At 43.4% G+C, this 25,918-nt stretch overlaps 1 protein-coding gene across 2 annotated transcripts; it reads right to left on the reverse strand.

Moving 5' to 3' along the window:
• POGLUT1 (protein O-glucosyltransferase 1) lies at positions 1-23,707 on the reverse strand. Of its 2 annotated transcripts, XM_066621134.1 has the most exons (11): positions 23,505-23,707; positions 20,881-20,971; positions 19,234-19,377; positions 15,274-15,409; positions 15,043-15,164; positions 14,562-14,621; positions 6,980-7,079; positions 5,144-5,202; positions 2,895-3,062; positions 1,103-1,159; positions 1-843 (listed from the first exon to the last, which is right to left on the reverse strand). In XM_066621134.1, exons 1-11 carry the CDS (start codon positions 23,581-23,583, stop codon positions 687-689), a joined length of 1,173 nt encoding a protein of 390 aa, XP_066477231.1. In that variant the 5' UTR covers positions 23,584-23,707; the 3' UTR covers positions 1-686. The 2 variants fall into 2 exon arrangements, with proteins under 2 accessions (XP_066477231.1, XP_066477232.1); XM_066621135.1 differs by lacking the exon at positions 1,103-1,159.
• Positions 23,708-25,918: the final 2,211 nt, after the last annotated feature.

Genomic DNA, 25,918 nt, shown 5'->3' on the forward strand with positions numbered 1-25,918 from the left:
TACAGTACAAAACAAATTTATTACAAAATAAATTTGAGTAACCTGATCTCAGCCTACCCAGGGCTGCGTTTCCATTACAGCTTTAATCCACTTTCAATGAACTTCTATTACCCCAATGCATTTAGGAAGGGGCCCCAATCAGGCATCTTGCCCTGGGCCTAATGCTAGCTCTCAGCGGCCCTGCCCACTTACTCATATTTTTATTCAGTACATCCCTCCTACACTTATGTTCTTAGTAATCGCTTTCTATTCCAGGCAACTTCACTTGAAATAAAATATCAAGTTCCTCCTTAGTCATACACACACTCTGTGTTTGTAAAGATCTAGGATTAAATGTTGCATCATATTCAATCATTTAAAACTGGCATTTTCCACCTGATGGAACTAGTCTGGTATTAAGAGTCAATTAAACTTCATGAGACAAAGATTTCCTTTTCAAAAGAACTTCAAAGCAATAGCAGCGCACAGACTCCCCACTTATTCTAACATTTTAGAACATTTCAACCAACCATTATGTAAAAAGGACCTTCTGGATCTGATTAAATAGTTTAAAACAGAATGTAACAATAATACTGTACAGTTTGGCAGCATGAAACACAGAGACCCAATTGAACAAAACAATGCTACTCTTTCAATTTCACTGTGTCTGCATTTTTGGTCCTGAACTGGAAGTGCAACAGTGGCTTTTACAGTTCTGTTTTCAAATGTCTTGGAGAAATCTTGTTGTAGTTACTTTTTCTTTTAACTTTGTAATTCAAAGCTTTTGAATAGTCAGTCAGAAGTCTCCTCCAATAACAAGAAATATCCTCCATCCGCAAGTATTCCATGATGAACTGGTGACCTCTAGAGGCAAGGAAGACAAACACAGAGAATGTGTAGGTTCAGTGCTTTTATATCGCAAATTTATATCCGCACTACAAATAAAAACTGGTTTAAACTTGTCCATTAGTACCTCTAAAGTTTCAGATCTTTTCTTTTTGAAATCCAATATAACCACTGTTATCCATCAGAAAATATGTTAGCGACCAAGAATTCTTCTTGATGCTCTACAATGAGAGCATCACCTCATGGAAATCACTTGATGACTCCCTACAAAACTTACCTCTTTGCAATTTCTTGGGCTGCATCATCATTTTCTCTCACAAACTGTAACAGCTCCCTAAAATAAAGTTGATAAGTTACTACACTACAGATGAATAAGTATTGCTAATAACAGAGCATTGCTAATCAAGGCCAAGTTAAGGTAGGACAATTAGGACAGAGATGGGATGGGTACATCTTAAATCATACAGTGCTTTTACGACTCATATAATACCTACAAGTCTTTGTGAATCTTTGTTTCTAAATGCCAAGATTGTATGTGGGAGGGAGAGGGGATTTTATTTTTTATACATATTTATTCCTCCCCCCCCCCCAGCATTTAAAAAAATTACTGCTTTCTTCCCTATTTAGAAGCAACCCTGGAATAGGAGATCTACCTTTACACCCTCTTCATTTTGTTTGGTATGGATCACCTTTCTGATCTTGGAACAGGTGGTGAACCTTGTTTGCTCATATCACCTAGAGCAGGAGTGTCCAAACTTTTTGGCAGGAGGGCCACATCATCTGCATCATCTGACACTGTGTTGGGGGCCGGGGAAAAAAGAATTAATTTACATTTCAAATTTGAATAAATTTACATAAATTAATATATTAGAGATGGAATTTCTATGAATGAATGAAGGTCTTGCAATAGCTCAAGGCCTATAAAAGGCCTTGCACAAAGCAAGGCTGGTCTTTCCTTTGCTACCACTGCTGCATCACAAATGTGAAACAGCAAGTAGTGGAGGAAGCCCTCATCCCACAGCTCATGTGAGAGGTTGAACAGTCACCTTCATGCTGTAAGCACTCGTGTTGGGCAAGCATGGGCTCCAGCAAGTCTCTGGAGGGCCAGAGTCTCATTGGAGACTGGGAGCTCCCTGCGGGCCACATTGGGAGTCCCTGAGGGCCGCAAGTGGCCCCCGGGCCGGGGTTTGGGCACCCCTGACCTAGAGCAGTGAACTCTGTGGGTGCTTAAATGCAGTGTTGCATATTGTACATTTTTACTCTGCCCGCAACCACACTATGGTGTAGATTCACTTGGGAAGTCAGGATGAAGGTATGTGAACTCTGTACTGGGCAGATAATTGGCTTTATGATACTTTGATGCCTTCCCATCTCTGCAATTCCCCTTGGTAAGATAAAACCTAATGAAAGCTTTTACCAAAGGGGATTGGATTGTTAGTAATTGTCTGGGACACTCTTCCTAAGTTGTTTTAAGGCTCCCCTGAAAGCCATTGCTGAATTATTTCCTGCCTAAGGCAGAGGGTTGGACTAGATGACCTATTAGGTACCTTCCAACTCTATGATTCTATGAATGTTGGGAAAGGGAGAACTATCCAGAAATTATGAGCAGAGCAGATCACAGTTTCCAGGCATCCTATCTTTTCCTGCAGCCCCACACTGCTTACCATTGCCTAAAGTTTCCTGATCCTCAGCAATAGGGAGCGGAAGGGGCATTCTGCTGGCACACATTGTGTCAGTAGTACACTCTGGCTGTCACCCAGTACAGTGATGCCTCGCAAGACGAAATTAATTCGTTCCGCGAGTCGTTTCGTATTGCGAAAATTTCATCTTGTGAGGCATCACTGCAAACTGCAAACAAACAAAAAAAAATGCAAAAAAATTCATCTTGCGAAGCACGGCCATAGAAAAATTCATCTTGTGAGTCACCAAAAAAATTGCAAAACGCTTTCGTCTTGCGAGTTTTTTGTTGCGCGAGGCATTCGTCTTGCAAGGCATCACTGTATTATACACTGCTCTGCTCCAGACAGACAAATGGGGCTTATTAAGCCTCTGCAGCGTCAACTTCTCACCTCACATCAGAAAGATCAGATCTGACTGGGACATAGTGAACCCACGGCTTCAGCTGGGAATAGAAGAACTCTTGCCAGTCTTCCCCAACGTGAAAGACCAAGGAGCCACAGAGGAAGAGGTGCTTGAAGCGGAAACTGGCTGCTACACCTCGAAAGTTGAAGAGGTACCTGCAGAATTAAAGCAAATGAAGATGTAATTTAAAATGTTGCCTCTTTTCCTCTAATCAGCATTTTTTTTATTTTATAATTAGATGTGGTTTATGGAAAGACAAGCTTGTTTTATTTTCACTTTAAGGAATTTAAATTTTATTCTGTTTTCACACCAGTTCAAAGTGTCACTTAATTATCAACCCCCTCCCCACAGTTCCAAAGGCAACCCTCTCACTGTCCCTTTCAACTCCACAAAATGGAGCATGACAAAAAAGTTGCGTAACTGTATAAAAATCTCCGCATATTCAAACATCCTTTCTTTTGCTGAATCCCATTTGTTCCTTCTATCCCTCAGTTTTGGGAGGATTGGGGAAAGGCAAAGAGAGAGAAAAAAGTTTATCTGCTTTTCAAGACATATGGTGCTGTAAGCATAGTTCAAAATAAAAATCATCATAAGCGAAGGGTGTGCTTTTCTTCCACAACCTGCCAATGTGTGGGATTTCCTATGTTAAAATGCTTGATAAAAGGGTAACATGCAAAAGCATATTCCCCTTGAGCCTTGCCACAGGGTAGCCAGAATCAAAAGCAACTAATGCTGCAATCTTATCCACACTTACCTAGGAGTAAGCTCCATAGACTATAGTGGGACTTACTCCTGAGTAGACATGCTTAGGATTGGACTGTAACTATTTGAGAGATTTATATCCCACCTTTCCCATGCCAAAGTAAATACCCAAGGTGGCTTACAAAGCTTCAAAGCAGAGTACAAATGAGTTTATTACAATAATTGTTCTATGGGCAACTCCTAAAACCCTTCTCTTCCAGATGAAGTCCTTCACGGCATGGTCATCACATCTGGTATCTGGGTATGCCTTCCCAGCAGGAGCAGTTTCAGGTCAGCCAAGCTCCAAGGAGACAGCGACTCCTCCTGGCTCTGTTGTCTCATGACAGCTTTATCAGTTTTCAGCCTCCCATCCAAAATTCAAGAAGGAGCATTCCTGCTTAACATTCTTCCAGCAGCCTTCCATTACGCATATCTACTCAGAAGTAAGTTCCTCTGAGTTCAATAGGACATACTCTCAGGTCAGTGTGTAAAAGGCTGCATCCTAAGTAAACTCTTGTAGTCTCAGCTGTTGAATCTATTCCTGGTTTTAGTCCTTGTCCCGAGGAAATCTATACAGATCAGCAAATATACTGGAAAAGCTCATTTACATGAAATCTGAACCTGAAACCACTGCTAGAGGTTTCAGATAAAACCTCTAGCAGTGACTGAACGTTTGCAGTCACAGTGCAAGTGTCTTCTGAAGGAAGAGAGTTGACAAAATATATTGACTTTACATAAATGAGGCAGCCACTACTACTTTTAGCAAGAGCCTCCCAGTCAGGAACTCTAATTTCTATTCCAGGCACCATTGTGCCTAGAAGACCACAGGGAAGTTATTTAACATACAAGCATTTCAGCATTATCATCTACATATGGCACTGAAATACCTCACAGAGACTCTCAAGGGACCCGAGTTCATTGCATCAGAGAAACTACAGATGCTCTGTGAAGTCCATCACATCAGCTACTTATTTCTGCTGAGTGGAGCCCAGGGGATATAGTGGTTCTTTGGAATTGATTGAATGTCTTAAATACTGTATGATGGTAAATAACAAAGCTATAAATCAAGCAGCTCTCATACAGGGTAGAGTAGACAAACTGTTCAAGGTGCCATCATTGCAGGTCAGCAGCTGAGATTATTTAAAAAGTGAGGTTCACACACTTCATATAATGTATATATTCCTGCCCTTAAAACAGTTCACAGCAAGAGCTACTGGGGGATTTTGTCTTCTATTGCAGAACTCAAAACAAGGCAAAGGTAGAGGAAGTAGCAGCTTTTTGGCAGCATAACTGGTAGCCAATGGTGAATGGTGAATGTATTAGCTCAGTTATGTCTATAGGTGTTCTGAAGTTCTATTATTTATTTCAACAGGCCTGTATTATAGACTGATGAAACAGAACATTTCACAACAAGTTTTAGACTGCATCAATTACTTACTTGAATATATGCCTAATAAAGATTTGTTGTATGTTGTTGTATGTTGTTGTTACTTACTTGAATTTACAATGATCCACTAGTGGCATTTCCTTAGCTGGTGGTTTCCCAAGAGTGTCCTGAAAAATAAAGAATCTTTTAGACTCTTGTTTTACTTCTGGTATCCACTAACACTTCCACACCCACACACTGCCACACCCATAAGCACCAGTTTTGCTTTTGCATTCTGAATGTAGTTTCTATAGGTCATAATGTTTAAATTCCCTCCCTGGGAAGGTCCCATCTTCAAAATAAATCTGGGAATTTTACAAAGAAATATTTTGAATAGACCACAGGTAAGTTGCTGCAGGGGAGGGGCAAAGGTAGCAACTCAATTCCAGGATCACGCCACTGCCGGGACTGATGGTTTTTCCCCCCCCACTTACCAATCCCTGCGCCGTCCTCTGGGGGATGCCCTCCGCAGGGCTCCCCAAGCCTTTGTAGCAGTAAAAAAGGTGATTGGAAACCACTTTCAGTTTTTAATTGTGAAACATGAGTGCTTTTTTTTTTTTTTTTTACTGCTGCAGAGGCTTGGGGACCCCTGCAGAGGGCTCCACAGGGCTCCCTGCACCCATTGGAGACCAGTGCAGGGATTGGCAAGTGAACGCCCCCACCCCCCCCATCAGGCCCAACAGTGGCAGGATCCTGGGGTTCGTGTTGAAGCTTTCCCCCTTTCCCTTCTCCTTAAGGGGCCAAAGGCAGGACTTCTCAGGCTGGGGTATTTAGAAGCCCCAGTTTGCAAACCTCAGGAATAGACTTAACTTTTTAATACATGTGCATCCTTGGAATTAAGTCCCACTGAACTCACTGAGATTTACTTTCATGTAAACATGCTCAAGCTTCACAAATTAAGGAATTGTATAAAGATAAATGTTTACTTTAAGGATAGAACAATGTCCTCGTTTGTCCATTATTCTCTCTTCTGGGTGTATTTAAAGTTTCACTTAATTTAGTGCTGGTGAGCAATGGCTGACACTGGGGTAATGTCAGCAGTTAGCCAGGTTGGATACTGGCTGAGGGCCCATGACCACAAGAGAGCCCACCCAGCTGGGCTGACTCCTGAATAACCAAGTGCCTGCCAGGAGACCATGACCCAGGTCAGTAACATGACTTTGGAAGTGGTATGATGGCAAGAGACCTCAGATTCCAGAGGTACCCAAAATCAAAAGCAAGTGGTAGGAGTGGTAGCAAGTGAAAGGAGCTCTGCTTGAAGAAACAGGAACTACCCCCACTTGTTGCCCAGTAAGTTGGGATGGCAGGGCAGCACAAGGTGGGGTACAAGGCCAGGTTGAGGGGGTATATGGTGTGTGTGCCCCTGGTGCACACACACACACACTCAGAACCTTGCCTGGCCCAGCACACCCTGGCGTTGATTGAGACTTTAGTGTCCACTGTACCTTCAGATAATGCCATGGGGGCTCTTCCTTAAAACATCTGATCTAGAAGGTAGAGCCTCCATTTGCCTGAAAATAACATCCACAAGGTCGCCAGTTCGAGGCCACCAGCACCTTGCAGCAACCTTGAAGCAGCTGACAATCTGAGCCGAGTTATTCCATCTGCTCTGAGTGTGGGAGGATAGAGGCCAGAATGTGAAACCAGATCAGAAAGAAACATCTGAATGTTGTGGTTCTTGGAAGATAGAACCTTCTTTCAATTGTAAAAATCCCTATGGGGATTTAATATAGCCTGCCTATGTAAACCGCCTTAAATAAAGTCCAAGAAAGGCGGCATATAAATACCTGTATTATTATTATTATTATTATTATTATTATTATCATATCATCTGAACACTCTTTCCTTGCAGTGCAGAGCATCTTGATGCACACAGATGATCAATTACAAGCTCAAAGTAGTTACCTTTTCAGATTTCCAGGCTTGGTTTTTAGTGTACTCTGCATCAACTAGATCTGGATTCTCACGCGAAAGAAGAATGAGTGGGTCCCGCTCTGAGCTTGTTCTGCCAGAGAAAGAACACACACAGCTGTAAATGAGTGTTCTGCTGTCACTTGAAGCCAAACAAGAACCTGAGCTCAGTTGATGACATCTAATTAAAGTGATATGAGAGAATGGTTTTCAGGGAAAGACAAACAATTACAGGAAACACTGTAAACAGGAAACAGTTACAGGAAACTCTGTATCACTTGCAGGTGAAGTAGGGCATCAAAGACAATCTGGAGTGTATTTTGACATCTTCACCATATCCAAAAATAGAATCCTGGCACATACCTGCCTGGCACTAGGAAAATGTGGGAGTGCTGTTTTGGATGTGATGGAGAATAGCACAGACAGGAAGTGCAGGGCAGTAGCATTTCCTCCTCTGCCTTTGCCATGTCACATCAAAAGGTGTACTCAGTTTTTGGACTGTGGTCCTCCCTACCACCAAAAAATTACCTAAATGCATGACAGAGTAAACTAGTGGTTCTCAAACTTCCCAGGAGTTTTACTCCTGGGGTAAGTCTTTGTGGGGGAGGGAGTGAGGGAGCTAATGGAGTGGAAAGGGGTGCTTTTACTTACAGGTGGCTGCAGGATGTTGCATGAAGTGTGGGGAGCCCCACACAGTCCTCCGCAGGGTTTCCCAATGCTTAGAACATTGAAAAAAGCAGGCGCAAAGCATTTCCTACTTGCGAACACAAAGAGGGATTGCGTCGCTGCCCTCACCCCCTCTGCCTCCCCTTAAAGAGAGGGGGGACCCTGTACACATGTTACGTGAAAATCCCCTTTTTCCCTTCCAAGTTGTGTTTTTATATCTAGTTATGTATTTTGGACACTACAGACCAAGCAAGCAGGCCACTCCTCCCCCAGCACATGTTTCTAAGGGCCATGGCCAAGCTACAAACACATGAATTACACAAACCCCCAATTCCTTGCAGGTCAATGTATAACCTAATCACTGTGTCTCCTGATTATGCAAAACAAGCATGCACCTATGGAGGAGGAAGTCTATTGTTCTTTTGTTGTAGCTTTAACACTCTTAAGCACCTTATGCAAATTGCCTCCCTCCCCCAGAGCCAAGCTTTGCTGATAACAGAGTTCTGGACCCTTCCACCTTTTCTTTACATACTCCAAGTGTTACTGAGCATGCCCACAGCTCTGGGATACTTCCGGTCAGTTTGAATTGACTTCCAGGTCAAAGACAACTCTTAAGGGAGAACTCAGAGCACATGCGCTCTCTCTGACTGCCCACCGGCCGGAGTGGCCAGACTCTTCCTCCAACTCTCCCCCCCCCCCGGACAGGTAAATATATCATTGCGTCTAAACTTCCCCCCCTTCTTCCCTACCTATTCCTCCCTGCTCCCCCATCTTTAGTCAGCAACTGGGTTTAGCAGATTAAGGAACCCCTATAATACCTCCCTACTTCCTGTCCATTTCTGATTCTTTTTCGGATGCACCCAAAATACATAGCACACGCATCCACCACTAGTTAGGTACACCAGACCAGTACTAGAAATCTATACTTATCGATTCTCTATGTGTATTATGTTTTACCTTTGTGTATTTTTGCAATAAAAATATAATCCTTTGATTGAAAGTTACCTTTCTCCCAGTCTCATTAAGCTAAACAAGAGACTTCTTTGCTCTACGCTGTCTTGTATCCAGCCTATGGTCCCAAAAGTTTCCAGAAGGCTAATATAAATAATTCCCCTAAACAAAACAGCCTTTTTGGTAACATTATTATTGGTGGAGAAAGCTGGGCAGGCATGTGTTGGTGATGCCAGTGTGACAGAGCTAACACAGGATCAGACAGTAGTTCTGCAAAGATCCTTTTTGAAAGTTTGGAGATGCTAGGAAAAACCTTGCTGAATGTTAAAGGAAAAAGCATAGGGAGTAGGAACATAGATTTGAGAAATGCTAGACTCACAGATTTGTGATTTTTTGGAGTTGGGTGCAGTACCTGCATGCAGACCAGGGAAAATTTTACACCCATGGCTCTGGTTACAGTCTGCAAGAAGCAGACCCTCCAGTACTCACTTTTTGCTCTTGATCCTGCTAAAAGGAGTCAGCTGTTTGCCCTTATGAGTAAGCAAGCCTCAATAAAAATTCCTTTCCAGTGTGCTTTTAACTGAAGCAATTAGCAAGCACAATATATGAGAGGAAAAACAAAACCATGAAAATGAATGAAGCAGAATCTAAAGAAACCCAGAACTTGTACACAAGTTCAGGAGTTAATTGTATAGAGAAATGGTTAGGAAAAAAAGGACAGAGTCCATGGAAATTAGGCTGCTTTGAAAACAATGATATTTGTGGAAAAATAGTTGATCTTTGTGAAGAATTCAAAAAGAAATACAGACCAAGAGGGGCTAAGAAGGATGCAGTTTTTGCTCATGCTTTGTGGAATGGTATTTTGACCTTCCAGAAAAGCATACAAATCTTGAAGAAGGAGTTTGATGAAAAACAGGATCAGTGGAATAAAGAAAAGGAGAAGAAAGAGGATAAAATAGAAAGACTAGAATGTAGGACAGAGGATCTTAAAAGAGAGCTAGAAACACGGTTAGCAGAAGCTAAAAGAGATCAGGAGATTCAGTTAGAGAAGATAGCAGAGAAAGAGGCTAGGATAACTGATCTGAACAGGCAGTTACAACATTACACAAATGAATTTGCCATTTACACCCTAGGAAGGAAAAAGTCAATAGAAGAGTATGATCAGGTTCTTAAATATGAACAAGAAAACAGAAAACTAAAGGAGGATCTAGAACAAACCAGAAATTTAGTGTTAAAACTCATGACCCAGGCCCAACAAAACAAACAGTCTGTAAGCCACGTGAGTTGCCAGAAGGAAATACAGCAATTAAAAGAGGCTCTAAACTCACACAAAGCTGCAATAGCCTCAGTCTATGGGAATGAAGAAATTTTCAAATCAGAGCAAATTTGGCCCTCTGATCCAAGGGCTGAGTCTCCATTTAACCCTCAATGGGAAGGAGAGACACAGTACCCAGTTAATCCCTTTATCCAAGGGGAAGAAACCTTTGAATCAGAGCCAGAGTCTCCATTTAACCCTCAATGGGAAAGAGAGACAGAAGAAATTTTTGAATCAGAGCAAAAGTCTCCATTTAACCCTCAATGGGAAGGAGAGACACAGTGCTCAGTTAATCCCTTTATCCAAGAAGAACCAATCCAGGCAGTAACTTACTCTAATTATAGCTCTCACTCTCCATATGAAAATGATAATCAAAATTGGGAGAGCAATGGGAACCAGGATTTCAATCCATTTTACAGTCAGAATCAGAGCAGAGAAAGAAATAACTCCCCCGAAAGGAACAAAGAACGAGAAGAGCTTAAAGCTTACCTCAGGAAAGACCTGGCAGAGAGGAAAGTTCCAAAAGAGTTATGGGACAGAGCTACTCTGGGAGAGTTAAGGGATTTAGCCACAAAATACAGTCCCAGAGCTCCTGAGCCTGTGGCAGCTGTCCAACAGGTAGAGCCATCTGCCTCAGAACCAGTTTTCCCCATGATGTTCTTCAGTGCTTGCACTTCCAAGCCCCCTCCTAGCAAAAATCAAGTTTTTTTGACTATTAATGGGAAAAAGATACGGGGACACATAGATTCTGGAGCCAGACTGACCTCAATTCATAGAAACTTAGTGAAAGAATGTCAGATTTTACCTGGAGAAACATATAAGGTAAAGCCTTATGAAAGTCCAGAGATTTTTGTACCTAAAGCAAAGGTGCATTTAGAATTTAAAGGATGGAAAGGTACACGTGTTGTGGCTGTACATTCAGACACACCTACATCATTTCTTTTAGGACAAGATTTTTCTGATGTTTTGAACAGGCAGAAGTATAATAGGAAAACTCCAGTAGGCAGAAGTCCATATGGACATATGGCTGCTAAAGCAGGAAGAGAGCAGTCTTCAGTCATCTCTTCCATCAGCCAAGAAGAAATAACTTTCAAACCTAGAATTAGGGATAAAAGAACAGTAGGGAGTGGAAGATTTCCACTCCAAAGAAGACATTATCTTTGGAACAAAGACTGAACCATGTGTGTGTAAAATGCATTTTAAAACCTATTAACATTTTTTTTCTTCTTTGATGCTAAAATTTAGATTATAGTGGCCGTTGGAACTCCCTGCCACTGTGCCAGCAACAAAAGTTTTACTAATAACTTTATGTTTCCTTGAAACTTTCTAGATCTTATGTAAGCAATGCAAGAAGCCAATGCATTGGTCCTAATCAAAAGGAAAGCAGGAGGAACCCTCCTAATCTTGGTGCCTCAGGGCATGCACAGAGTGCAAATGAGTAGCAATCTTTTGTGTTTTAATTTTTTTTTTGTTCCAGCAACTTAATGCAAGAAGCAAACAAAGCAGAACCTCTACTGCCTAATTTAGCAAAGGCTATCTTTTAGTTTTAACCCTTTTTTTTGCTTCAACAGCAAGTAAGGACAAAGGAAAAGGAACGAGGACATGTCCTCCAAAGGACAAATGTCCTCCAAAGAACAAAAATTTACTTGAATCTCAAATTCCTTCACAGGAGCTGAGCAATGAGCCTATATGAAGTGATTTCCTTTTATAGTACAAGTATTCTCAGGACAATTTATGTTGTTTATTTACAAATAATACCTCACTTTGCCTGTTGCATGTCACCCACAACAGACATTTTAACTGATGGACAGTGCGAGCCTCAGAATGTTTATCAGCCCTTCTGATTCTCAGTCAAGTCCAGTTTATAGAGAAATTGGCTATCCAATTCTAATCTGGTTCGAAGCACAAATTGGGTGAATATAAATTTCAAAATCAGTTTTTTTTTCTCTTCTCTCTCTCTCTCTCTCTCTCTCTCTCTCTTCACAATCTCTATACACCTTATGCATGTAACCTGTATTCATGTAAATGTAATCCCAACAAGTCTACCTCATGTATTCTGTTCCAAGCAAGGCAACCTGAGATGCAGTGAGCAGAAGGAGAAGTTTTTGCATCAAGAAACATTTCGCTATGAACTCTATAGCTAAAACCAACAGATCTCCAAGCAAGACAGAGTTATGGTTTTTCTTAAAGTTGTTTTTTTTTAATGTGTTTCACTCTTGGTACCCTCAGAAATCATGAATGCTCAGCATTATCTGGTGTACTTGATGTTTATTAGCTAGGCGGGGAAAGAAATAAAAAAAGACACCTCAAGCATCCATCAGTGGACACAAGTTGAGCAACCTCGCATCCCTGGAAACTCTGGCATGGACTGCAAGACAAGCTGGACCCGTGCTCTGTTGGACTGTACCTCTCTTGGAAGCAGCATGGCTGTCAGAACAATCTGACTTTTCACTCAGCCTGTGGACTCTCTCTCAGCGAGACAGCAAGGCAACAAGGTGACTGCACGCCATGGCGATCGCTCCAGATGAATAGGTCCAAGGTATGCAACGGGATCCACAACCTTCTTGAGTTTCAGCTGTGCCAGACGACACCCCTTCGAGGAAGACCACAACTTCGCCACCCTGATGCTGGTGACAAGCTGCTCTGTACCGCCCCATACACAAGGCACCATACTAATGAGCTGTGTTTTTAGGCATACATGATTTCTCAAGTACAAGAGATTTTATTATTGATGTTTACAAGATATGTTGTTGTCTTTTTTGTGCAATAATCTTGTCTCAATGTGTTTTACTTAGTTTGATTTGGTGTGGGGCCATGAGACCACTCACGTGATCTCGGCCCCAAGGCGGGGAATCCTGTTACGTGAAAATCCCCTTTTTCCCTTCCAAGTTGTGTTTTTATATCTAGTTATGTATTTTGGACACTACAGACCAAGCAAGCAGGCCACTCCTCCCCCAGCACATGTTTCTAAGGGCCATGGCCAAGCTACAAACACATGAATTACACAAACCCCCAATTCCTTGCAGGTCAATGTATAACCTAATCACTGTGTCTCCTGATTATGCAAAACAAGCATGCACCTATGGAGGAGGAAGTCTATTGTTCTTTTGTTGTAGCTTTAACACTCTTAAGCACCTTATGCAAATTGCCTCCCTCCCCCAGAGCCAAGCTTTGCTGATAACAGAGTTCTGGACCCTTCCACCTTTTCTTTACATACTCCAAGTGTTACTGAGCATGCCCACAGCTCTGGGATACTTCCGGTCAGTTTGAATTGACTTCCAGGTCAAAGACAACTCTTAAGGGAGAACTCAGAGCACATGCGCTCTCTCTGACTGCCCACCGGCCGGAGTGGCCAGACTCTTCCTCCAACTCTCCCCCCCCCCCGGACAGGTAAATATATCATTGCGTCTAAACTTCCCCCCCTTCTTCCCTACCTATTCCTCCCTGCTCCCCCATCTTTAGTCAGCAACTGGGTTTAGCAGATTAAGGAACCCCTATAATACCTCCCTACTTCCTGTCCATTTCTGATTCTTTTTCGGATGCACCCAAAATACATAGCACACGCATCCACCACTAGTTAGGTACACCAGACCAGTACTAGAAATCTATACTTATCGATTCTCTATGTGTATTATGTTTTACCTTTGTGTATTTTTGCAATAAAAATATAATCCTTTGATTGAAAGTTACCTTTCTCCCAGTCTCATTAAGCTAAACAAGAGACTTCTTTGCTCTACGCTGTCTTGTATCCAGCCTATGGTCCCAAAAGTTTCCAGAAGGCTAATATAAATAATTCCCCTAAACAAAACAGCCTTTTTGGTAACACACAAACAGGTGGGTTGCAACCACCAGTTTGAGAACCACTGGTGTCGGCAATGGCAAGTTTTTGTACCACAGCTGTTCTAACAGAGACGTTATGATAGAAAATCCCTATTCAGCCCTTCAAGTAAGTGAGTTTAGGAGCATCTAAAAACAGTATGGGAAGCACAATTTCAACCTGACACATTAAACCAAGATCAATGCAAATACATCTTTTCATTTATGGGACTTCAGGTAACATTCAGTTTTCCACTGTATTCACTGTCATTTCTTAGTCTTATTACAGGAAATTTCACAGGAAACAAAATGTAGCCTTTTAAAAAGAATGAAGTCCTACATCTGCTTATAATTAGTTTCGAGACTAATAATATTTCATTTACAACAAACATATATTCCTGACTCACATAGCGCCTAGTCACAGAGTACAAGCCTATGCATATTTACTCAGAAGTAAGTTCCACTATGTTCAAGGGGTGTTAATAGTATTAGGATGCAGCCTTACAGCTCAATCCTATGCATGCCTACTCAGAAGTCAAGTCCCACTGTGTTCAATAGGAAAGTGTGTACAGGATTGCAGACTGATGGTCCAATCCTATCTAACTTTCCAGGGCCAATGCAATCATGCCAACGGGGTACCTGCTGCATCCTAAGGTGGGGGCTTCAGTCACAGAGGCCTCTTCAAAGCAAGGGAACATTTGTTCCCTTACTTCAGGACTGCATTCCAGCTGCATCTGCACTGGAAAATTGGATAGGATCAGGCCTTCAGTCTTGAGGCTTTGATTACTGTGGCAGTAAGAAAGATCAGCGTCAAAACAGCATGCTCACCTGGATCCTCGGAAATAGGCTTTGGGAATTTTCTTCTTCCATGGCCATTTTTCTGCAGAGCTAAAAAGTTAACATGGAATATCTTAAAATCGACAGCATAGAAATTCATTCCATTTCTCAAACGTCTTTCACTGCATCCAGTTTAAATAAATTCCACTAAACGAGTTCATGGCTCACATATGTCACTTCCTTAGTGACCAAATTTCAAGAGGGATGAATCAGTTTCTCTCACACTTGAGGATCAATAAATATTTACTCCTATCATTGCAGGCAGAAGCAACTGATGTAAAAGCTTAAGCAGGTCACCAAGCTACCACCAGGTGAATAAAGCCCCTCCACCCCCCCAAAAAAGATTTACATTTCAAATATTTGGAATTGAACAGTTGGATTCATGGCAGGGCAAGGGGGAAAGCTGAACTAGTAACCAGAATAGCAAAGTTAAATTCAAGGGTCTTTCCCTTCAAAGTAGTCTGAAATATACCTTTTGAGATCTTCTCTCATTAGATCCCAACGCCCTAGACCTGTTGGATAAATGGGCCAAACAGCTGGGCCCCCTTCCCAAAACGTCCAGGCAGGATACATAATATCATAGTATTCTGAAGTCTTTCAGAAAAAAAAAGAAAAAATTAAGCAATGAGTCTCAGTAATGCAAGAGATTCAATTAAATGCCATTGTTGTCTCTAGTATAAAAGGGGAACATCTTCTTACTCACCTTACTGAATGAGAATACAGGGACAACTGGTTTCATCCATTTGGGCACCTGAGGATAGTCTCGCACATTGATGACCAGCTCCATATCTGGAAGCTGGTCTACAATCTCCAGGATAAAGTGCTCAACCCCACTACATCTGCAGAAGGTGAAAGACAAAAATAACAGACATGAGTAACACACACTATGCCAGTGGAATTACTCCTTGTATACAATTACTCTTTGTATACAATAATATGGGACCAAATACCCACAGAATTCGAAACTTAACCACAGTTACATGCAGTCTTTTTGAACTTATTCACACAAAGAACTAGCCACACAAGAGTGAGCTGTGGTCACAGTAACTAGCAGTTATCCCTTGACCTCTCTCTTACTGGTCACACTGGGATTAATGGAGAACTGGTTGTATTGCACTGTTACCACCCAAAGCTACAAACCCCAGACAAAGAGAGGCCATTTTAGAAAATGGCTCCCTCTCCACTAGAGAACCCAGGAGCCTCTAAAATCTGAGGGCTCACCCCTGAAACCAAAAGCAGCAAATCTGGGATGGTCTAAGGAAGCAGGGGAACCTTCCCCCCAAGAATGACCCGATATGAGGCAGATAAATGGATCAGGCAGATTTTAATAAAGGACTAAAGAAACAAAACAAAAAAGTAAGGACACAAAAGATCCAAACAAAGCATACATCAAAAAGCAAACCAGGTAGAACAAGAGGTGGTTGGCAAGGAAATTAGAATGCAAGCAGCAAATAGAAAAAAATTATCCTGCTGCACTTAACTGAGCATTGCCCCTGTTCTAGTTTAGCACACTGTTCTATCAGTCTATACACCCATGATGTGGCAAGGCACATGGATGTGCCCATTTCCTGAGAACAGTTGCTATTTCTCAGCCAAGGACCAGGTACACATATAGGTACCTGTCATGAATAAGTACATGCTAGGCCTAGGTTAGCATGTGAAGCCTGAACCAAACTAAAACAGTGTACGAAGAAGTTGCTAGAAGTTCCCAGCTGCAAGAATGTGAGTAAATAAAAGAATTGTTGTCTCTCCTTTGCTGACCAGAAAGGACAGATAACAAGAATTACAACCCACTGGAATGTTTAGCACCTTAGCAGACAGAGAGGCGCCTCATCAAGCGTGATCGAGTGTAGCTGTGGATCTCCAGTTGGGAGGGGTAAGAACTATGAAGGGTTAGCAACCAGGCCAACTTCGAGAAGGTTCTGTTCCTCAAGGGTTCTGACTGGACAGCTAATAAGTATGAAGTCACCTGAGTACTATTAGCATAAGAAGTATACTAATGAGTGCCCAGGGGGTGTGTGGGGCTGGTCCTTCATGAACAGAGTTTTTTGGGTGCAACATCCTGCACGCGTGTGAGCTCCATTGTCCATCATGGGCACCTGGCCTCATAAGTAGCCCTGGAGCTAAGAGATCTACAAAAGTAACTGACCCAGGTGAGAGATAGGTATTAACAGAGATAGCCAGCTAGCTTTATTATTTTATTGCTGATATGTTTCCTAGAGGTTTATGCCTCTCGCATTTGCTGCCTTAATGTAGAGTGTGTAACCTTATGTACTTAATAAACTAAAATATCTTTTACTAAGTTGTTTCATTGTCTGTTGGGGACAAAGAATCCTGCCTAGCCGTTCAGCAAGCTACCAAGTGCTCATTGAGGTCTAGTAACTTAAAAACTGAGGCTTTAATTGGAGAAAGAGCTCAGTGCCTGCAAGGGACAGAATTAAGCCTAGAGGGTCTCAGTGTCCCTGGACTGAGGCACTGGCACATGCAGGGTGGTGGCAGTACTACTGGGCAAGGGGCATTGAGGGCTTTAGGGTTTGAAAACCAAGAACCCTAAGCACCCAAACCCCCCTTTGCTTATGACAGTACCTCCTGCATGACCTTATAAAACATGGGGCTGATGATGTCATGGGTTTTTCTAATTGTAGGGTTTCTGACCACCAGGGCTCTTGTAGGGTTTATGACCACCAGGGCTCTTGTAAACTGTAGGGTTTATGACCACCACCATCTACTCTTGACCTAGGACACAATCCTAACCAGGTCTACTCAGAAATAAGACCTATTTTGTTCAATGGGGCTTACTCTCAGGAAAGTGTGGTTAGGATTGCAGCCCTAGTCAGGTGGGATACTGGCACCTCAATCAGCAGGGCACATGCCAGTCCCAGCATGAAGAATGGCTAGGAACAGGATCCAATGTTCTTAAGGAGGCCACACATACAGACAGTGAATTCATCATTTGATCTCTCTGCCCTAAAATGTGGTTCTTCTATAATGATGCTGAATTCAAAGAGGCTCTGGCAGCAGGATACCTCAGCAGTCTAGTTTAGGAGGCTGAAGCATCACAGAAGCGTCTGGAAGGGTCCCAAAATAGGGGGAAAGTAAGGAAAAGTCAATATTTTTACTACAGAGACGCACTGGTGAAAGTGCTCAAGTTAAGAACCAGCAAATTCCCAGCATGAATATAGTACATAAACTCAGTGGGTAGCCCCAAGCAACTCAGTCTCACTGCTTCAGAACTGCCCCAACATACTTCTCTGTAATATATGGATCAATATAGTTCAACATGGAAATAATAATACTGTCCTATCAGCCACAGCTGTTGTAATTACTGAGAATGTATGGAAAGCACTTTAAGGTAGCAATCTTATCCACATTTCTATCGCTGACGCAGTTATGCCAATGGAGCGTGTGCTGCATACTGCAGTGGAGGGGCAGTCACAGAGTCCTCCTCAAGGTAAGGGAAAGTTTGTTCCCTTACATCAGGGCTGTACTGGTGCCCTATGTCTTACAGAAGCAACATCCCAGAATGACTTAACAATAAATGGCCAAGAAAGACACAAATAGCAGGCGTGGTATAGGGAAGTGTAAAATGAAGCCAAGATGAAGCTAGTGGGATCTCAGGATACAGAAGATTCATAGCTTTGTGGTAGAGCATACACTTTGACTGCAGAAGGTATCAAAAGATACTTGTGACTGCACCCAGCTTGATTTACAGTGATGGTGAACTACTGTTCACCAAGACCCCTGAACAGTATTAACTATGCATCCCCACTGTGTTTTTACTCTCACTTCATGCCATTCCTGTGCCTACATTGGGTTTCCAACCATTCACCTTTCAGGTCTACCATGACATATGCAATTATTTTATACTGTACAGGATCAATCCCTGACAACTCCAGTTAGCAGGATTAAGTAGTAGGTAAAAGAAAAGATTCCTGTCCAAGATCACTGGAGAACCACTGGAAGTCAGATTAGACCAAGCGAGTTAGGCCAATAGTCAGATTCAGCACATGGCAGTTTCATGTGTCATGATAGACCTGAAAGGTGAATGGCTAGAAGCCCAAAGAAGCCCCAGTCCAGGCACAAGAATGAGAGGGAAAAAAACAATGGGGATGAATGGCTAATACTGTCCAGGGCCTTGTGAACTCTGCTTTTTACCACCACTGTGGAGAGACAGCTAGAAACCAGGGTGGGGAGACCCCATTCCATGTCACAAGGCCCTGCAACTGAAGTAAAAGAAGTAAAAATGGGCACCCACTGTTAAGCCATCTTATGAACTTTGCATTTTTACCACCACTGAAAAGCAAACAGGGCATAGTCACAAACCCCTTCTGATACCCAAACAATTCAAATCTTGTTCTAGACAACACTGCAAGCTATCCCCTTCAATTATCCCTGTTCTCGAGAGGCATTTATTCCCCGATTTCTTTCAGCATCTAACCCGTACCACCTCTTCGCACAGCTAAAGTGCAGTGTCAATATTGATTTCTCATGAAAGCAAATGCAATTGCTACATTTTAGGAGAGGCAAAGCCTCACCAGTTCTTCCTTTTTATGTTTGAATTTAGACCCTTCAAATGTTTTCTGCTCAATGATCCGTAGGTTAAGGAGGTTAGAGCAGGTTTCCTATTGCTTTCTCTGATGGATAAACCTTGTATTGTTCTCACCTTGCAGGGAACATGCAGTCATGCTCACGATACAACTTTTTCTCAATGATCTGGTAGTGCGTCCCAAGCCTTCGACTGATGGCTTCTGACAGCAATTCCTTGGAGATTCCCTCTTGAAAGGGAGCCAAGTCCTGTTCCCAAACTCTGAGGAAAGAGATATTCTACTCATCATTAAACACATTAGGGGAAGTTAATCTAATAACAGTTTAACAAGGCATTCAGGAAGGGATTCTTGCTTGGAGAAGCTCTGTATATTCTCTCACTGCTTTAAGGTTAATACACTTGTTCCCTTAAGCTTCCCCTGGGGGCTGGGGATAAGAATAGGAGCTCAGTTTGGCTGTACTTGTCGTAAGAGGTGACTAAACAGCCACCGGGTAGATGGGACTCGTTAGCCTGGGAAGGCAGCTCATCTGAGAGAAGGAAAACTCTGATCCCAAACCTCCACTGCCTTGTGGCTACATCCAGTTATGGAAAAGGCTTCAGGAGTCAACCTCGAGGCAAAATCCAGAGCTGGAGTCCCCAAGGCAGTTCATGGCTGAACACAGTCACGTCTGGCAACTCCTGCGACGCCGCTGGAACCAACTGTATTCGCTTCTGCCTTTCCACTGGACCATTTCAGCGATGTGGAGAGGGAGGATTTGCTGCATGGGTAACAGCCTATCCTCCATACCTACTTTATCCAGACTTTGCGCACTGGAGAGGACACTGTTCCAGAACCACCATTCAGAGCGCAATACCAGAGTCTTCCGAGACTGAAGGATGCCGACAACATCCCTTAAGCATACAGATACAAGCTGATACAAGGAGCTGCCTTATACCATCAGTTCATCTAGTTCGCTGCAGTATGTTCTGCTGGCAGAAGTTCTCTGGGGTGTTGGGCAGAGGCCTTGACCAGCCTGGTTACCTCCACCAGAGATGCCAGGAACTGCACCTGGGACCATCTACATGCAATGCATGCACCTGACCCAATGGCCAGTGCCTATAGGTAGAGAGGTATTGGTTTCTGATGAGTAAAATAGGATTACACCCAAGGTTTACTGAACACAATGGGCTTACTTCTGAGTAAAACAAATAACTGTTTTCAAATACCTCTGAAGCAATCTAACTATAGAGGCAATCCCCAACAGGTCTCCTACCTACAGAATGCCAAATTACCAGATTGACTTGCTACCTTTTCATCAACAGAGATACAAAATATTTCATTGAATGTGCATCTGTCCATGTTAGGGATTGTAGCCTCAGATCCTGAATGCATTTCCTTGGAAACAAGTTCCATTGATTTCAGTGACACTTTCAAGCAAAATGGTAGGCAGAGCTTTTCTTATTTTTGAACGATTCCACTGGCATTCTTAAATCAATCACAAGTTTTAGAATTGTAGCAAAAGTAATTCCTTCAGTGTGAATCACTAAGAATAAACAGAAGCTGCTTCATATTGAACCCATCTAGTCCTGTACTATCTACTCAGACTGGAAGTGGCTCTCCAAAGTACCCAAAGAGACTATTTTTCTCTGGCATGCTACCTGAGGTCATTTTAGACAGCAAAGACTCCACCTGGCACATCCAGTATACCAAGGATGTGTATGCCACTGAATGAGTCACTTACCCTGTAAACACTGATTGATCTGTCAGGGATGCTGGCGCCTTACCTTTGGTAGCAGCTACAGTTTTCTCTTATGGATGGTCTGTAGTTGTCCACAGCTCTGTCAATCTGAGCCAAAATGATCTTCCAGGGTCCATCTAAAATATGATCAGGATTAACTTCTGACCAATCTTTGAACAATTATCAAGGGATAGTATTGCCCATCAGCAAAGTAAAACCCCTTCATATCATGCACTGTCAAAACTGTCGCATGCACAGATTAGTGACACATGCATGATATGGACTGCTTCTGGGTTAGCATGTGGTAACGATAAGAATATTGGACTAGGGCTAAGGAGACCCAGGTTCAAATTCCCACTCAGCAGCCACTGAAAGTTTCACATACTGTCTCAAATTAAACCAATGTCAGACAGCCTAGCCCACCTCACAAGCTTGTTGTGAGGACAGAATGGGGGTAGTAAGAATCACGAACACCACCCTGAGCTCCTTGAAGGAAGGGCAGAATCTATGTAATAAACAAATCCCGTCTTGCTCAGTGGCTGCAAGGAATACATTGGCAATCCTTTGTGGGTGCAAGTAGCAGCAATCTTCCCCTCAATTTCTTTACATTCCAGTATTTTTGACAGTCCCCTGAATATATACGTGTGCTTACTGCATCCCATCCCAAAGTGTTGCTTTTACTCAGCTGAAAGTACAGGTTGAGATCCATTATTCGCGTGGGTTCCAAGCAGTGGCATGGATGGCAAAAAATGTACTATAGCAAATCAATTTAAAAAACAAAGTTTCTTTGCTCCAGTGATTTAAAAACAGCCTTGCTGACGTTTGTGATGCAAGATAAGAGTCATTAAGAAGACAATCCATCAATCAATCCTCCTGCAAGCACTTACAAAGGCACTTTAATCAGCCCCTCCCTTCACCAATGCACTTTACTTTCACGTGCTCAGGAGGAAGGGAGGGGTTTCCTGGAGAGAGAAGGATTGATGGAGTGTCAGCCAGCTACCCTCTCTTTTTCTCTCATTAAGGAGGCTATTGTTAAAGGACTATTCAGTTTTTTAAACTGATTTTAAAGGGATGCATTTTTCCCTTTTTCCAGGGATCAGCACATTCCTTCTCATTTGCAGTGGCCATTCGTGTTGAGTCAAATCTGCGTATAAAAAAACGGGTATAAATAGGCTGGACCTGTATTAGGCTACAGCGTTTGGGCCTCTTCAGCCTAGAAAAGAGGTGCCTAAAGGGGGACATGACTGAGACATACAAAATTATGCAGGGGATGGATAGAGTGGATAGAGAGATGCTCTTTACCCTCTCACACAACAGAGTGGCCCACCAAATGTCTCAGGGAGCACACAAGACAACCTGAATCCTGGTACCCTCCCTTGCATCTGGCATTCTGATGCAGCCCATTTCTAAAATCCAACCTGATCCAGCGGGGCAGTTCTTATGTTCTTATTTTGGTTGACCTTCCTTGTACTATTACTGGGACAGCACAAGCCACAGATGTAAACTCCCCTGAGCTCTGGAGGAAGGGGGGTTGGATATAAATACAAGAAATAACATACATTAGCTTGCATACACCACTTGGCTGAGCAGAACATGAAGTTTGGTCTGTAACATACACCTTGATTCACTTGCAGAAGTAATTTGGCACTATTTGTGCTATAAACAGGTGTTGTCTGCAATGCATCTTCGATTTGGATTGTGTGGCTTGAATGCACCTAAATTTTAGTAGCATATTGGATTAAATGGGCTCTTGGAATTCATACTTTATACATGGGTATGGGGGGATGCAAACAGTGAGGCCAAATACCCTAGAAATACAAGAGACGTACTGTACTTCTTGACAGGTGCATATGATAAACACAGAGACAACTCACAATAGCAGCAACAGGCAACAACAAAATCTGACTTTGCTAATTCACCCATGCAATGCAACAGAAAAGCATCAACACTATTCAACTCTGAACAGAAAGATAATCGTGTAATTTCTATGGGTAGAAGTTCCATGTCTCTCTCTCTCTGCTCTACATGCACTGATGCACTCTACATGCACTAGTAAGTAAGTACTAGTGCTAGTTAGTACTAAGGTTAGTACTAAGGTTAGTACTAAGGGGGGTTAAATTTGTACAGGTTTATTAACTAGCAACACTACATACTACATTACTACAACTATTTGAGCAGAAACTAGTACTGTGTACTACTGCTAGCACCAAGTACTACCATTAACTAGCACTATGTACTATTGCTATTTGAGCAGGAACTTGTACTATAGTATGTACTATTAGCACAACGTATTACTATTAACTAGCATTACTGCTATTTGAGTAGCAGCCAGTACTATGAGCACTACATACTATACTTAACTAGCACCACATACTACTGGTATTTGAGCAGCGGGATGCTACACAGGACTGCAAGGAGACACTGAGAGCTTTTTCAGAACAAAGAGAAGGGAAGTGGCCAAAGAGGATCACTTTGGCCTCTGGGTGTGAATGATGCAGGACGGCCAAGACAGAAATCGAAGCAGGCGGGGAGCGAGGCCAGCTCATCTGGGTTCGCAGGAAAGTTCCTACAGAACGCAGAGCTGCAGCAGAAAAGCACCCACGAGAGGGCGTGGGAGGCAGAGGTGCCCACGCGCCCCCTTGGAACCAGCACTGTGGAAGCGGCACTCACCTGCGGAGCGACTGCCCCAGCAAAGAGGCAACACAGAAGCAACTTGTAGCAGCCATCGAGCCAGCGGCTGATACTTCATTGTGCAGAATCCCGCTACGGCGCCTGCGTGCACATCGCGGACCTCTTCAGCGCTCCCTTGCAGGGGCTCATTGAGAAGGGGAAGGGACGGGTCTCCCGGCCTCCCTCCCTCCCTAATTGCCTGGAGTAGCTACGCACGCGTGGAATCCTCGCCTTGATTGATGGGATTTGTAGTTGCTGGGCGTAGTTTCTGCGAGTAGTAGTAGCCCTTCCACGCTCCAAGTCCTTCCCTAGAGAGGCTGGACGCAGCAGAAGTATGTGTGGTTTCTGTGAGCGCCACACTCTGGTGCACCTTTACTCAGGCGGAAGCCGCAGAGCACTCCCTGGCTGTGCTTTCAGGCAAGCGTAGCTTGCTCCAGATCAGGATGTGCATAGAAGGCACTACTCATTGTACTTAAGATCGTGCGGGCAGTCTGGGGCCCGCGATCGCTTGGGGATTCCTAGGTGGCTCTGTCCTTTCCAGCCACGCTGTTTTTACTAGAGCGCAAGGGAGAGGCAACCTTCTGGGCAGCTAAACCTGATGCACGTTTGCTTGCAAGTGATCTCACTGAATGCAGGCAGGCTTGGCTCCCGAGTAAGGCTGCAATTCTATATACACTTTCCTGGGAGTAAGCCCCACTGGGCACAGTGAGGCTTACTTTTGAGAAGACATGCATAGGTTTGTGCTCTAACCTGGTAAAGGACTGCAGACTGTGGGCCCCATCCTATCCAACTTTCCAGCACCAGTGCAGCCTCACTGCAGCCCGGAGGTAAGGGAACAAATGTTCCCATACCTTGAGAAGACTTCTGTGACTGCCTCCCCATCAATGGAAGCAATGCATACCCCATTGGCATAGCAGCACTGGCACTGCAAAATTGGATAGGACTGGGCCCTAATTGGGGAGGGGGCTCTGCCTCTGGACCTCATGGCAATTTGTCCCCACCCCTTAACCCATTTCTACCCAGCCCACAGGTGGGCTTTGATCCCTGTTTCGTATATGCAACTTTGGGCAGAAGTTAATAGAGTGGATGACCACTGCACCCAGTCATTGGGACTTTTCCCACTGTCCTGATATCCAGGTGCTCCAAAGCTCAAAAGAACAGAGAAGCTGAATTAAAGAATCTCACTGCTTCTCTCCCCTGCTCAAGACAGACCAAACTCCCCAGATCCTGAGACCTTGGGCACTTCTCAGATTGCCATAGCAAATGGGTGCAGCAGGGCTCTTGAAACAGCAGGGTGTGTTGCCCATACTTGAAATCAGATTTCGCAAGTCTGTACAGAAACTGAACAAACAGAAGTCTGTATCAGAGAAGAGACGATCAGATACTGTGCACCCCAGCAGGAGTGAAGAAATGTGTAGAGGGGGGAAAAATGCAACATTGTTTATTGCAAAAAACTTTGTCCTGCTATCAAAGAGCTTCAGAGCTGGCAGGAACACAGCATGTGCAGTTTCTTCCACTAGTCAAAACCTTTATCCGGCCCATAATGTTAGTTAAGCCATTTCTGCCCAATGTTGCATATATGCAACAACAGGGACCAAATGTGTACACCTTGGACTGGGCAAAAATGGGTTAAAAGGAGGGAACTTCACCTCAAACCATGGACTGGAGTTGAATGGTCCAATATCAGTGTGAAAATGTAAGTACCTATAACGTGGCAGCCTAAAGAGGGGAAGCAAAAAGGTTTAGAATTCATTTTTGCCTTTGTTCTAAAGCAGGGGTGTCCAAAGTTTTTGGCAGGAGGGCCACATCAGCTCTCTGACACTGTGTCAGGGGCCGGGGGGGGGGGGGGGAAAGAATTAATTCACATTTCAAATTTGAATAAATTTACATAAGTTTACATAAATGACTATATTAAAGATAAACTTATATGAATGAATGAAGGTCTTGCAATACCTCAAGGCCTATAAAAGGCCTTGCACAAAGCAAGACTGGCCTTTCCTTTGCTGCCACTACTGCATCACAGATGTGAAAGAGCAAGCAGTGGAGGGAGCTCTCATCTCACAGCTCACATGAGAGGTCAAACAGTCGCCCTCACACTGAGAGAAGTTGTGTTGGACCAGTGCGGGCTTCAACAAATCTCCAGAGGGCCAGAGGCTCATTGGAGACTGGGGACTCCCTGAGGGCCGCATGGAGAGGCCTCGAGGGCCGCAAGTGGCCCCCGGGCCGGGGTTTGGGCACCCCTGTTCTAAAGTACACAGGCCCTTGAGTTGTGCCCTTGTGTTTCCCTTGACTGGGGAGAGCACTTGGCCCTGCTGCAGACTGAGCTTAAGAGAGTCTACCATAGGAGCATTTCCATATGGGCCTTGTGTTCAGAGCATAGGACATTAAAAATCCACACATTATGAAATTTGATG

This window comes from Tiliqua scincoides, chromosome 3 (assembly GCF_035046505.1).
Source record: "Tiliqua scincoides isolate rTilSci1 chromosome 3, rTilSci1.hap2, whole genome shotgun sequence".
Taxonomy (NCBI): Eukaryota; Metazoa; Chordata; class Lepidosauria; order Squamata; family Scincidae; genus Tiliqua; species Tiliqua scincoides.

Bases quoted from the DNA above. Each gene is read 5' to 3' on its own strand.
- POGLUT1 (XM_066621134.1), bottom strand. From the start codon at position 23,583: ATGAAGTATCAGCCGCTGGCTCGATGGCTGCTACAAGTTGCTTCTGTG. The intron at 14,622-15,042 runs GTATATTTCAGA...TTAACTTTTTAG, and splicing joins ATGAGAGAAGATCTCAAAAG to CTCTGCAGAAAAATGGCCAT. The intron at 7,080-14,561 runs GTGAGCATGCTG...TTTCTCTGGCAG, and splicing joins GCCTATTTCCGAGGATCCAG to AACAAGCTCAGAGCGGGACC.